The sequence below is a fragment of the Notamacropus eugenii genome, chromosome 3, assembly GCF_028372415.1.
Source record: "Notamacropus eugenii isolate mMacEug1 chromosome 3, mMacEug1.pri_v2, whole genome shotgun sequence".
NCBI classification, from domain to species: domain Eukaryota; kingdom Metazoa; phylum Chordata; class Mammalia; order Diprotodontia; family Macropodidae; genus Notamacropus; species Notamacropus eugenii.
In genome coordinates this window covers 85,276,973-85,290,309 of record NC_092874.1, presented here as the reverse complement: position 1 = coordinate 85,290,309, position 13,337 = coordinate 85,276,973, and the positions used below count along the sequence as shown (strand labels likewise).

Below are 13,337 nucleotides of genomic sequence, written 5' to 3'. Positions count from 1 at the left end.
ATTAACCTGTCTAAACTTGATTAAAGTAATCCGTGAATCACATACAGATGTTCTATCACTGAGGTACACAAGAGCTGTCGTTTGGCAGCACCTAATAGAGATTGTATTCTACTGGCACAACTTTCAAGATTGCAAGATCATCTACCTACTACCTTCAGGCCTTGGAACAGTAACAGAAGATACACACATACATACACACACACACACACACACACACACACACACACACACACACACACACACAAATATATAACAAAGTAAAGTACCACAGATTTTAAAACATATGTATACTTAACTCTATGATAATGTTTCTGCCTTTCCTGATAGATTAAAATAAATATAATTAATTAGGATTTGAGAATTTGTCACCACCACTTGAAATAAGTACCAAAAAAGCAGGTCTAAAAATTATGACTTGAGCTCTATGTAGTTCCTTCTCTTTTCTGTATTAAATCAAGGTGCTCTGGAGCATAACATTCTCTCCACCTCCTTCCATAGGCAAAAGTGCAGATAAGAATAGATAACAGGTTAAATGTACAAGTTCCTCTTTTGTACTTAAATATTTATTAGGCTATTTTAGTAAATTCAGTCTTCTAAATAATCAAACAAATAAATAAAAGCACAAAAAAGTCATCTCCAAGCCCCCACATTTAAAAAAATCCACACAGTACCTGAATGGGGGTACTGCAGATGCTGGCATAAAAGACAGTAATATAAATAATGGAATCTTGCAACGATCATCCTAGGAATAAGAGTAAAAAAATGCATTAAAGAATAATGTATAATGCTGAAAGCTTCCTTATACAAAGAAAGAGTTACCATTAATCTTTGCAAGGACTCAATATGGTATAATATGAAGTAAAAAGTAGCATTAAGGTAATATTTAACACATTAAAATGGTTTTTTTTTGCTGTTTCCCAAAAGCAATTTTATAATTAATGAGTGTCAGTCATTGAAAAGGACTTCAGCAGCTATTTAGTTCACCTTATTCCTAAATAAGGAGTCCCTTTAATATAAGCAACAGGTTCTTCAACATATATACATATATTATTTCATACATATATTACTATTTCAAAACGTTTTTCTCATCTTATATAAATCTGTTCATGTATTTTTAATAAATCACTGCTACTTCTATTCTAGGGCTATGCAGAAAAAGTCTAATTTCTACATGGCAGACCTTTAGATAGTTTAAAAGAGCCACTATGTCCAGCCCTAAGTCTTCACTGTCCCAGGCCAAACGTTCCCAGCTCTTCTGATTGTTCTTCAGGGTATTCATCATTCCAGTTACACTTCTAAAGACTCAGCTATTTCAATAGATCATGTTCATAACAATTAGGTTTAGTTTGATACTCACTGTAAAGTGCTTAAGGTACTCTGGAATCACAGAGGCAAACTTGTTTACGGTGTAAGCTTTTGCTTCTTTATTATGTTCCAGAGTTTTAAAAATGCTTTTCCACAAAATTACAATGACTTCCAATAAACCTGCCATAGAAGGTATGTCATTTATTGACAATGTATTCTCCAGCATCTAAAGAGAAAATAATTTTATTATGAAAAAGTAAAAAGAAAAAGATAGTCTCTAGCATTTAAAAACAAATTTTAGAAACACACAGCTAACAGATTCCTTAAGAAGTCACCCAGTCTGCCATCCATTCCTAACAAAATGCTATCTCAAAAATATGAGAAATTATTCAGCTTTCAAGACTTCCAACATGAGTATAAGATTTTTCTAAAATCATACTATGGAATACAGAGTAAACCTAAAAGACCTTTATCAAAATGGAAAAAAAAAACTGAGGTGGAATCATTTTCTTCCCCTACTTTCAGGAAAATGAAAATAACTGATGAAAACTTACCTTTATTTTTACTACACTGACTGGTTTATAATGTATGCATTTATATTCATTATAAAAACTTTAATTGTAATATATTCAACTGAAGGATTATGAAATTTCATATGCTTAAAATTTAATCTGTCCTAAAATGCATTCACAAAAAGCCAAGACAATATAAAAAACCTGTGATTGATTATATGAGGGAAGAGAGTTTCCCTAGAAGTTTTTAATTATGAATTGGGCTACTCTATTAATTATTGGTCATGATGAACATTTCCTCAGTAACATAAAGTTTTTAAAAATGTAAAAAGCAATATTTTATTTGCCTTAATTACACAGATATTCCTATATTGGTTAGATTTTAGGTACCAGGATTTTAAACTTGAATAATTAATTAAATTATATATACTTAATTTTAGTACCTAACACCATTTTACTTATAAAATTCAGTGAACCTATGCTACCACCTTTCCGTTTTGTGTTATTAAGAGTAGCTAAAGTGTCCTCTATCTCAAGCTACCTAATATTTAACTATTTTGTATTTATTTGTATTAATTTTCTATGCACATATTCTATACATACTTATATATGCCCTTACTTCTTCACCCAAGAGAATGTAAGTTCCTTGAGAAAAGATTGCTTCAGTCTTTGAATTTGTATCCCTAAGCCTTAGTACAGTGTCTAGTAGTAAATACCACTTGTTTAATAAATACCTGCTGATGGACTCAAACATTGTCCATTCCATCCAAAGTGATCTGCTTGATCTTCCTCATAAATGATACTCCCATCTCCCATTTCTGTGCCTTTGCACTAACTGCCCTTGGTTCTACCTGGAATTAATGCTTATCCCAACACTATCTTAGAAGTTCATGTTTCCTTTAAACTCTGTTCAGGCAACATCTACTACACAAAGCACAAAGCCTTTGCCTAATCCCTCCAACTGCTGGTGCCTTACTTACAAAAAAATTTATTGCTTACTTATTTTGTACGTGTGTGCATACATACATACATGTTATATGTGTGCATGTGAATATATGTGTATGTATATACATATACATATATCTTTTTCTTTCCTGATCAAATATAAGTTTCTTCAATTTTTTTCATTTCTGTCTTTGTATGCCCAGTTCCTGGTAATCACATAGGAGGCATCTAATAAATGCTTGCTTGCTGACTGGTTAAATAGAAGAAAGGTTAATAGAGAAGCAAAGGTGAGGGGAAAAAAAACCACATGTTAAGACTGACATCACATCTTCAATTCCTGTCTTTCACTAAAAAATATGATATCAACAGAAAACATCAATATAAACTTTCAATTTTCTACATAGTGCCTGCTTAAAGGGCACTAGAAAACAGTATCTACATTTGGTAACCAGGCTAAGAGTCTATTCTACTTACAGTTATGTTCTCTTTTTCTACTTCTTCCTCCTCTTCCTGACATTCTCTTACTGCCTTCTGGATACAGGCACTTAAGCAGTGACGAACAACATGAATTAACTTTGCTATAATTACAAAAAAAGGCAACGTGATTGATATATACATCTTTCTATCCAAAAGAAATATTCTGAGAATGAATTATAATCTGAATTGGTTAGAATTCATCTTAAGATGGGATCATAGGGAAGAAATACCTTATTAACACTCACCACCACCTCTCATTTCTGCAGTCATTTAAAACTCTGCATAAAGCTTTCCCAAAACAATTCTTTGAGGAAAGTAATATCAATTTTATTCTCATTCTACAGATAAAGAAACCAAAACTCCAAGAAGTCAAATTGCTTGCCAAGGGTTATACACTCATTTCTTTCTGGTTCCAAAACCAGCTCTTTTCCCAATTTTCAACACTTCCCGAGTAGTAATTCATTCAAATACTGAATGAAAATTACTGAAAAACACACAACATTAATTATTCATGCTTTAACTTATGAAATAAGTTAAAACAAAATTTGTAAAATAAAAAAGCATGTGTTGCTTACCTATATTAGTGGCAGCAGTGTGTTCATGAGCATACTTATAAAACTTTCTGGCTGCAGCTGGATTCATCTGTATTAACGTGACACAGCGTTCACACCATACATCCTCTGGTTGATTAACAGGCAAGAAAGAATTAAAGAGAAGGTTCACTAGGCGCTGAGACACAGGGCGTGAATCAATTTCCAAACGGGTCAGAAGATGTTCCATACTGCAAATTTTCCAAAACTTAAAAAAAAAAAATGTGGAAAGAAACCAATTTATCACTCTATAAAGATGGAAGACTTAGATCAGTTTCTATAGCATTATAAAAAAGAATCTTAACTGTAATTAAAAATATTATGTACCTTTCTTAAGAAATTACTTCATTTGAAATTACCATAGCAACATTTTTCACAATTGCCACCTCAAAACACTCTAAGTCATATATGCACATATTACTCCAATTTTAAGTTAGCATTTTGTATTCTTTACATTCTGTATTCTTATATGATAACGATGATTTCCTTTGTATAATGTTCTTTCTCTTCATATTTTTACAACTGTAAAACATGATATTCTGCAATAGCCTATTAACACAGAAAACAATTCCTAAATATTCTATTAATTTGGGGGTTAGGGATGAACAGTCAGGTCACAATATATTGTAGCCATCTTAGATTATTACTGTAGTCTCATTTATTTCCTAATTCTTAAAGATGGTTAAAAATGATATTGAATATTCAAGAAAAAAAACCTAATTTACTTAAACCAGCAGGGGGAAGCAGTATAATTAATTTTATAATTCTTTATTGCCTAAAAGCTATCTTTCCCCAAAAACAGAAAATTTAAAGCTAGAGAATACCATTGTCATACAAGTTTGAGTTCATAAATTCACGTAGCCATGAGTGCATGTTCTAACTAATTTACCAGAAGCACAACCATCAAAAATTTATTTCCTAAAATTCAAAACCTCAGTGGACTTTTGATGGATTAGGCAAGTTAGATGAGCTTGACAACAATAGTTGACATTTCTATTACACTTTAAGGTTTCTAAAGCACTTTACATAGAATTCTTATTTGATCTTTACAATATTGTGAGAGTGTATTACATATATTACTTGACACTTTTTAGATGAAGAAACTGAGGCTGAGAGATCAAGAGACATGCCCAGTAACACTCCACAGGGACAGTCTCTCATTTCTCATCAGGTTGTACTACCTTGAGTATTCTCTGACCAATCCATCATGCCCCAGGAAGCTTGTTATTGGGAAAACCTTTCAAGAGTCCTGGGACTCTACTCATCAACACCCTCAGTCCTCTAACAACAGGGTACAGGCAACATCTCCAAAAACTCCATTTAAGGAGGAAGCTCAGCTCATGAACTTCTCATTTCTCACTTGGCTACACTATTTTGGGACTTCTCTGACTTTTCCATGATACCATGCCCTCGCATCAGGTACCTCCTTGTCTTTTTACCCAACTTTTTAGTTTCCTTTTCTGTGCTGTTTTCTTCTGTTAGGTTGTAAGTTCCTTGATAGGAGGGGCTATTTTTCTTTTTTGTATTTATATCTCTAGCACAGTGACTGGCACATAGGAGGCACTTATATTTAAGTACACACAAATACCTATTATATCTCATTTGAACCTAAAGGCCCTCTGAGGTAGGTGCTACTATTACCTTAATTTGAACTAAAAGGAAACTTAAACTAAGAAAAATTAAGTGACTTGTCCAGTCTCACAGCCCTGTTAAATGTCTTAGGCAAAATTCAAACCCAAGTCTTATCAACCAACCCCAAGTCTGGCACTCTTCTCTAAAACACCTCTTCATGATTAGAAGATGAAGAAACACCACCTGTAATTCTAACAGCTGTAATGAACCTATTTAAACAAGCTAACTTTGAAAAACAGAAAATGGAGAAAGTTAAAGGCATTTTAAAATAATATAATTACTATTTTTTAGAAAATTTCATAGCTGGAACTCAAAGGTCTATCTATTTCTATTTCATAGAAAAGTAAATTATTCAAAAAATATAGAAGAGTTCCCAAAGTAAGGATCAGAAAATACTTCAACCAAACATTCAATTGAATTGCAAAGCAAGGAAATGGCATTTTGTCTATACCAACCAGGCACCTTTCATTGCCCTTTGGGTCACCATGAATTTCAGTTCTTTGGCAAGCATGTTCTTTGACTGAGATCCATTAAAACATAACTAGATAATGGTGTTAAAAAGATGGACTTCTGTTGCCAGGGGAAACTTGATATTACTCAAAGGAATGCACCATTTCCCAATGGCAATCCAGCCTGCTCCCCCTAATTATGTCCCATCTCCAGGCTAAACTCATGGCCATTTGCAATTTTTCTCTCAGAGACCTATATTGAAGGAAGAACTCTAAAGAACATCCAAATTACCTGCAAAACAGAGATTGAACAGTGGGCATTCTTCATCCTTTTTCTTTTTTTTGAGTGGCTACTTAAGTTAAACAATTTAAATTGACTACTTACGAAACTCTACTTTTTTTCCCTCCTCATATCTTGATGCAATCAAGTACAATGTCATCCATGAAGTACTGTTTCTAGAAAACTTCATCATCTATACGGAATTCCCCTTCAGTTTGGAACTTTGAACTCTATCTGAGAGCACCAGGATGTTTATCGAGTTTACAATTCCTTGTTTCTTACTTCATTTTACATTAATGATGAAAGTCATCAGTTACCTTGTTATAGCTTTTAAAGTTTCTTCTGATTTTCACTTATTGCATGGTAGATGCTTTGTTTGAGAGGCTATTAAAACACATATTTTATTAAGTCAATAAATACTGTGAAATTTTACAGTATCTACATATTTCAAATTATGTATCTTATCAAATTTCTCTAATTTTTCCTCCTTTGCAAATGATCCTGGAGTAAACTAGGAACTGTGAGTGGAAGCTTCAAAAGAACAGAATTATAGCTGATATAAGGTAAAATTTCCTAATAAATTAGAGCTGTCCAAAATAAACAGGCTGCCTTGGGATACAGTGGGTTTCCCTTCACTCAGGCTCTTCAAGGAAAGGCTGAATGAAGAACTGTCAAGTATACAGTAGAGGAAATTCTTGTTTAGTTACAGATTGGACCAGAATGTTGCTGAAGTCCCTTATCACTTTAAAAAGTGTCTGGAGAAGTAGGAGGAAAAAAATATTGCTCTGAATTTTATGTTGCCTCATATATTTATGAAGCCTAAAATATCATATGCAGCTACAAATCCCTAGAGAGTTGCTCTGCTGCTTAATATACTGTTAGTTTAAAGATATGATAACAGCTATACCTGCTAATTAGCTGCAGTTTCAATTTTGGTCTCAGTGACTTTAAGCTTGTTTAAAATTCACAATTCATCATATAGTATATGGTCTATAAATAATTTAAGTATATTTATTTTATTTTAAGATATCAATTTAAACAAAGATTCCCTTTCCTTGGATCAGACAATAATTAAAACCAGAAATTAAAAGTACCAAAATTGTAAAGCTGATATTTAAAGTGTTACACTCTGCCATGATAAAGACAGGAACTTTACTGGCTACATTCACAAAGAATATTTTCTACTACACGTAACTCTCCCCAAGGCAAATCTGTTAGAATATGTATTTTCAGTTAAATGAAAAAAACGAAACAGCTTCACTTGAAAAAAGTCAAACTATATTTAGTGTAAAAAAACTTAATATTTCATTTTTCTTCATTTAATTAATAGTAAAACATGAAAGTTTGGAATTTTAGAGAATGAAAATAAAATTTTCTGAGAGGGCTAAAGTGGTTAAAAAATTAATTTCTTTTCTTCTTAGCTCCTCCCACAACAATGTACTCTCGTCTCATAGCCACTTCTCATCACCTTTGTCTTCTTTCAAGGCTCATTTGAAGCGTCATATTCAGCTCAGTCTTGCCTGATTACCTCAGTTGTGAGCGTTCTCTCTCTCTTCAATTTTCCTTGGACTATACTTAAATGTCTTCCACTTCTAGTAAGATTTGAGGATAGATATTTGTTTCATTTTTGTCTTTTTACCCCCAGCATGAGAGGCAGTGTGGCATAATGGAAAGGGAGCTGACTTAAACCCCAAGAAGACTTAGGTTCAAGTGTCATCTATGACACGTAAATATTGTGTGAGGCTGGACAAGTAACGATCTCTGCAGTTCTCTGAAACAAGTGGCACCAAACTCAAACAGAGGATCCCTGCTGGAGCACAATGACCTAGAAAACTACAATTATCTGTATTTTACTGAATCCTTATTTGTTTTGTTAAATATTTCTGAGTTACATTTTAATCTGGGTTAGGCCACACTCAGGACTGTTGGAGGCCTGCATGTTGCCAGGAGTCTGACACCTCTGCTCTAAGACTCTAAGTTGCAAACCTGAATTTTCAGAGAAAGTTTCCTTACCTGGGAATTCCCTATACTAATGAATCACAGGTCCAAGTCCTATCCCAATCTCCAGAACCAAGCACAGTACCTTACATGTAGGAGTAGGTAATTAATCAATGTCAACTTAACTGAACTGAAAATTCATTCATAATCTCACCAGAACCATAAAAAAATAGGATTCAAATATTTCCCAAGAGCCCCAAGATGACACAAAATAATAGGCAAAACACAAAAGTGATTCATCTGTTTAAACTGAGAGAGTAGTTAAATATTTGGACTAGAAATACTAACCTATTACCTGAAGTTCCTTTGAGTTTTTGTTTTGTGAAATATTGACAAGTCTCATAACAAATTTATCTTCTGAATTATCTTAAGCAAGTTAAATTTATCCTACCTTTGCAGCCCTGACAGCTTTAATTTTCAGCAGCAGATCAACAAAAGCTACTCTCACTTTTTCAGAATTGTCATGGAGACTGTACTTTAGGATTGGTAGAAGCTGTTCTAATAATGGGTGGCTTAGTCTATTGTCCAAAATTATTGGCAAACACTGCAACAAAACAAGAAAATACACTTCAAAAAAGTAAACTTCTATAAGGTCAAATAAGAAAAAAATTCAAATTATTATTAGAATTATTAAGCTCAATTATAGACATACAGAATCCTAGACTTGGAAAGAATCTTAGATGCCATTTAATCTAATCCTTTACAATATCCAGCCTCTGCTTTGAGGCTTCTGCTATCTTATAACTCTGGATGAGTTAACAACCTCAGTTTTTTTTTTATTTGAAAATTAGAAGTTTGGGGAAGGGGTTCTTTATGATTCCTTCCAGTTCTAAAATCTCAAAAGACAGCCCATATATTTTCATATAGGTTTAACCCTTAAGGTCTTAAGTTTAACATAATATGTTTCCTCGTAATTTCCAAACATTGGTCTTAGAGTACTCTCTATAGCTACACATAAACATACCATCTTTCCCACAAAGTAGTTCTTCTACTATTTGAAAACAGCTACCAAATCACCTTAGTTTTCTCCTATAAAAATATTCAACACTTTAATCATTATGAAAATGACATGGTTTCAAGGACCTTCACCCTCCTGGTTACCTTCATCTGAATATAGTATGTCAAAGCCTTTCTTAAAACGCAATATACAGAACTGAAATCAGTTTTTTTGTTTCTATTAGAGATAAAATGTGATTATGTTCCTTGTTCTAGACAACACATTTCTGTTAATGTAGTCTCACATGAAAAAAAAAAGAATTTTTTTTAGTGACTTCATTTCAGTGTTCATTAATATTTAGTCTGCAGTCCACTAAAACTCCCAGATTATTTTCACATGAATTATCACATACTAATATCTCTACAACAATGCCATTTCTAAACTTATGCAACTAGCTATTTCAAGTTGGGGAGAGAAGAGGTATTGGACTGACTACCAAACTGAAGGTCTACAGAGACATTGTGTTGATCTCATTGTTGTACGCCTGTGAAACATGGACAGTCTACCAGCACCATGCCAGGAAACTGAATCACTTCCTTTTGAACTGTCTTAGGAAGATTCTGAGGATCACCTGGCAGGATAAGGTACCAGACACTGAAGTCCTTGCTCAAGCTGAACTGCCAAGTATTCAAACTATGCTTCAGAGAGCACAACTCTGATGGGCTAGCCACGCTGTCTGAATGCAAAACGCATGCCTGCCAAAAAGACTATTTTATGGAGAACTTGCATGGGGCAGGCAATCACATGGTGGTCAGAAGAAGCAATGCAAGGACACTCTCAAGGTCTCTCTCAAGAATTTTGGATTTGATTGTGGGACATGGGGACACTGGCACAGGACTGCTCAGCATGGCGTGCCCAATCTGTGGTAATGCACTCTGAGCTCGTATTGGTTTGATCAGTCACAGTCAAACACACTGAAACTTGAGTTTATTATGGTGATGTCATTTTGATCCTCTTCGAGAACGAAGGACAACCAACCAACATCAAAAGAAAGAAATTTTTTTGTGACTTCATTTCAGTGTTCATTAACACTGAGCTTGCAAGTCCACTAAAACTCCCAGATTATTTTCACATGAATTATCACATACTAATTTCTCTACGATAATGCCATTTCTAAATTTATGCAACTAGCTATTTCAAGCTAAGTGAAGGATTTTTAATTTTATACCTATTAAACTTGATTTTGTCAGATTCAAATGACTGTGCCACCCTAGTGACACCATTTTAAACTCTGATTCTGTGATCCAACAAATCACCTATTTTTACCAGTTTTGTGTCTCCTGAAAATGTGGTAAGCAGTTTCTCATTCAACATACAAATCACTAAAAACAAAAAAAAAGCTGAACAAAACTTTTTTAAAATAAATATAAATGTTTTCTATATTTCAAACCAAGAACTGAGTACTATGTTATACCAGTCACAACCTCCCTCACCCATTAGCAAAACAGGAAAAAAAACCCTTTAAAAAAGTTTTTAAAATACTCAATAGGCCAGAGAATAAAATTATATTTTTGTTTTACAATAAGCATCAGAGGTTCCCAAACTTATTTGGTCTACTACCCCCTTTTCAAAAAAATATTACTCAGAACCCCACTTTAACCCTTTAATGTTTTGTTTTTTTTAATCTGCATCATTTCAAAAAAAAATTTTTTTTTGGTTATTCGTAGTTGGGAAAAACCACTAATCTTCTTCACGTAAAAAAAGACTTCATAAAAAAGACTCCCAAATTCTTTTACACAATTCTACATATAAACTATGGTTTTTGAAGGTTATGTCTTACAGATTGGAAATATTCCATTTAAACAGGGCACAGGATCATAGATTTAGAGCTAGAAGAGATTGGTCAACTCCTTAATTTTTCAGATGGGAAAATGTCATCTTAGTAAAAGCTAAATTCCAAGAGGCTCTTCATCAAAGAGTTGACTACAAGGTTATTTTTTTTTTAATTACCGTAAGTCATGAAAGCTAAGGCATGGGAAGTTTATGATCTACAAGGTTAAGAGGAGTACTCAAAACGATAAAATAATGGATCTTTTGAAGTACTGAAGTATTATGAAATTAGAACGGCAAAACTGCCCTGTTTAAAATAGATATGGGGAGAGGGGATTAATTTAATAATGACAGCTTTGCTTTCAAAACCATTACCTTAAAAACAGAGCAGCGAACATCAGCTGAGCTTGTATCAAAAGCTAGGTCTCCAATTACTTTCCTCAGAAGGTCAGTAAGTATGACTGGAGGCATCATTTCCCAGTATTTTGAAGTAATTTTACAAACACCAAGAATTCCTGTTGAACGCACCAATGGATATGGATCTTCCAAAAGACTCTACAACAGTCAAGAAAGAAAACAGAGGCTCTATTATTAAATAATTTTCATAAGGCACTTAGTACCTCAAAAATGCTTTATCCCTCTATAACCAGCCCCAGACCCAAGACCCCTGTCTTGACCATAAGGTAGGTCCAGGGGCTGGATTTCTGCTCAGCAAATCCTCACCCCCCCACCCCTCCTGTGGAGAGAGAATGTATTCAAGACTATTGTGAGACTATGATAGAGCTGGCCCAACTAAAGATAAATACCTCAAAGATACCTCTCACCCCACTATAATCAGCCTAAATCCAGGATTCCATTGAGCCTAGCCTGGACAATAGGGAAAATACAAGGGATATTTGTTCTGCAGCACACAAATTCCCAACCCTCCCTTCCACCACTTACCATTCAGGATGCAATGAACTGAGTTAGTGGCTGTCTTGGATGAAGCTCTCTTTCTTGACTGCAACTTCTCCCTGTTTCACATTAGCTCCATCCCACCAGTACCTATCTCTCACTCTTCCCTTTCATTGTGTCCATTCTATTGTGAACAAACAGCCTTCCACTGCCCAGGAAATTATTTTGCATATAATTTTTATTTTCTTATATGTGCATAAAGTGTTTCCCACAAATAAAACGTCATTTGAAGACAAGGACTGTTTAACTGTACCCTTGTCTTCCCAGTCTCTAACGTAGTGCCTGACATAATAACTGCTTATTAAATGCTTGAACTGAATATATACTTCCATTCTTTTCCTTAACTAAATGTGTTAAGTTAATATTTGCTTAACTATTATTTTTTGATCCACATAAAGGAAAAATACAACTTTAAATTAACAACAGAATACTTCATATCATTGAAATAACTACTCATCATCATTAATAAGGATATACTATGTGCTCACTATATGCCAGACACTATGCTAAGCACTAGAGCTATAAAGAAAGGCAAAAATATAGTCCCTTCTCTCTAGGAACTCACATGTTAGTGGAGAAAACAGCATACAAACAACTATTTATATACGAGTTACATCAGTGTAACTGGAAAGTAATCTCAGAGAGAAGACACTTACAAGTGGGAGGAGGTGGGAAAACATAGCTTTATAAAAGGTAGCATTCAAATAGCCTTAAAGGAAGCCAGCTAAGCCCCATTTACGTTGCACTTTAAAGTTTGCAAAGCATTTTACACATGAACCTCATTTGATTTTAATAAAAACTCCATAAGGCAAAAATTGCTAATATTAGTAACCCCATTTAATATATAAGGAAATTGCAGTTCAAATTAAATGACTCCTCCATAGCCTCAAAGATAGCAAATGTCAAAGAAGGGGATTCCAACCCAGAGTTCACAAGTCTCATACTGTTTATGGCTATATTGAGATGAACATATCCACAAGCAAGACTATGGAATAATTTGGTTCTGAGGCCCAGAGAACTTATATTAAATGACTTGCTCAATGTCACAGTTATTAAGTAAAAGAACCAGGATTAGGACTCAAGATATCTATCCAGTTCCATATCCAGTACTCTGTCCATTTTACTGTGTTGTCTCTCTACTTACTCTCTTCAAACCCCAGTTTTCTTTTCTGTAAAAGGAGAAAACACTTTTACTTCCTCAAAGGGTTCAAGTGTTTCCCTATCCCAATTCATCTTGTACTTGGTAATGAAAGTTACTATCCTAAAGCACAAGCAATTGCTTAATAAACTCCAGTTGCTCCCCATTACCTCTTTGTAAGGAATCCCTTCATATCTTGACCCCTTATCTTTGTACATTTCTTACACTTAACTCCAAAAACTATGATCCAGCTATATTGGTGTCCATGCTATTCCTTGCAAAAAACACTC

General features: G+C 34.1%; 1 protein-coding gene across 3 annotated transcripts in view; it reads right to left on the bottom strand.

Moving 5' to 3' along the window:
- Nucleotides 1-13,337, bottom strand: part of NCAPG2 (non-SMC condensin II complex subunit G2) — a 109,181-nt gene that overhangs the window by 57,699 nt on the left and 38,145 nt on the right. For all 3 annotated transcript variants that reach the window (XM_072652078.1, XM_072652080.1, XM_072652079.1), the window contains exons 13-18: nucleotides 11,331-11,510; nucleotides 8,580-8,732; nucleotides 3,815-4,037; nucleotides 3,237-3,340; nucleotides 1,358-1,531; nucleotides 672-742 (exon numbers count right to left, since the gene is read on the bottom strand). In XM_072652078.1, coding sequence (XP_072508179.1) covers nucleotides 672-742; nucleotides 1,358-1,531; nucleotides 3,237-3,340; nucleotides 3,815-4,037; nucleotides 8,580-8,732; nucleotides 11,331-11,510 — 905 coding nt within the window. The remainder of the gene's footprint in view (nucleotides 1-671; nucleotides 743-1,357; nucleotides 1,532-3,236; nucleotides 3,341-3,814; nucleotides 4,038-8,579; nucleotides 8,733-11,330; nucleotides 11,511-13,337) is intronic.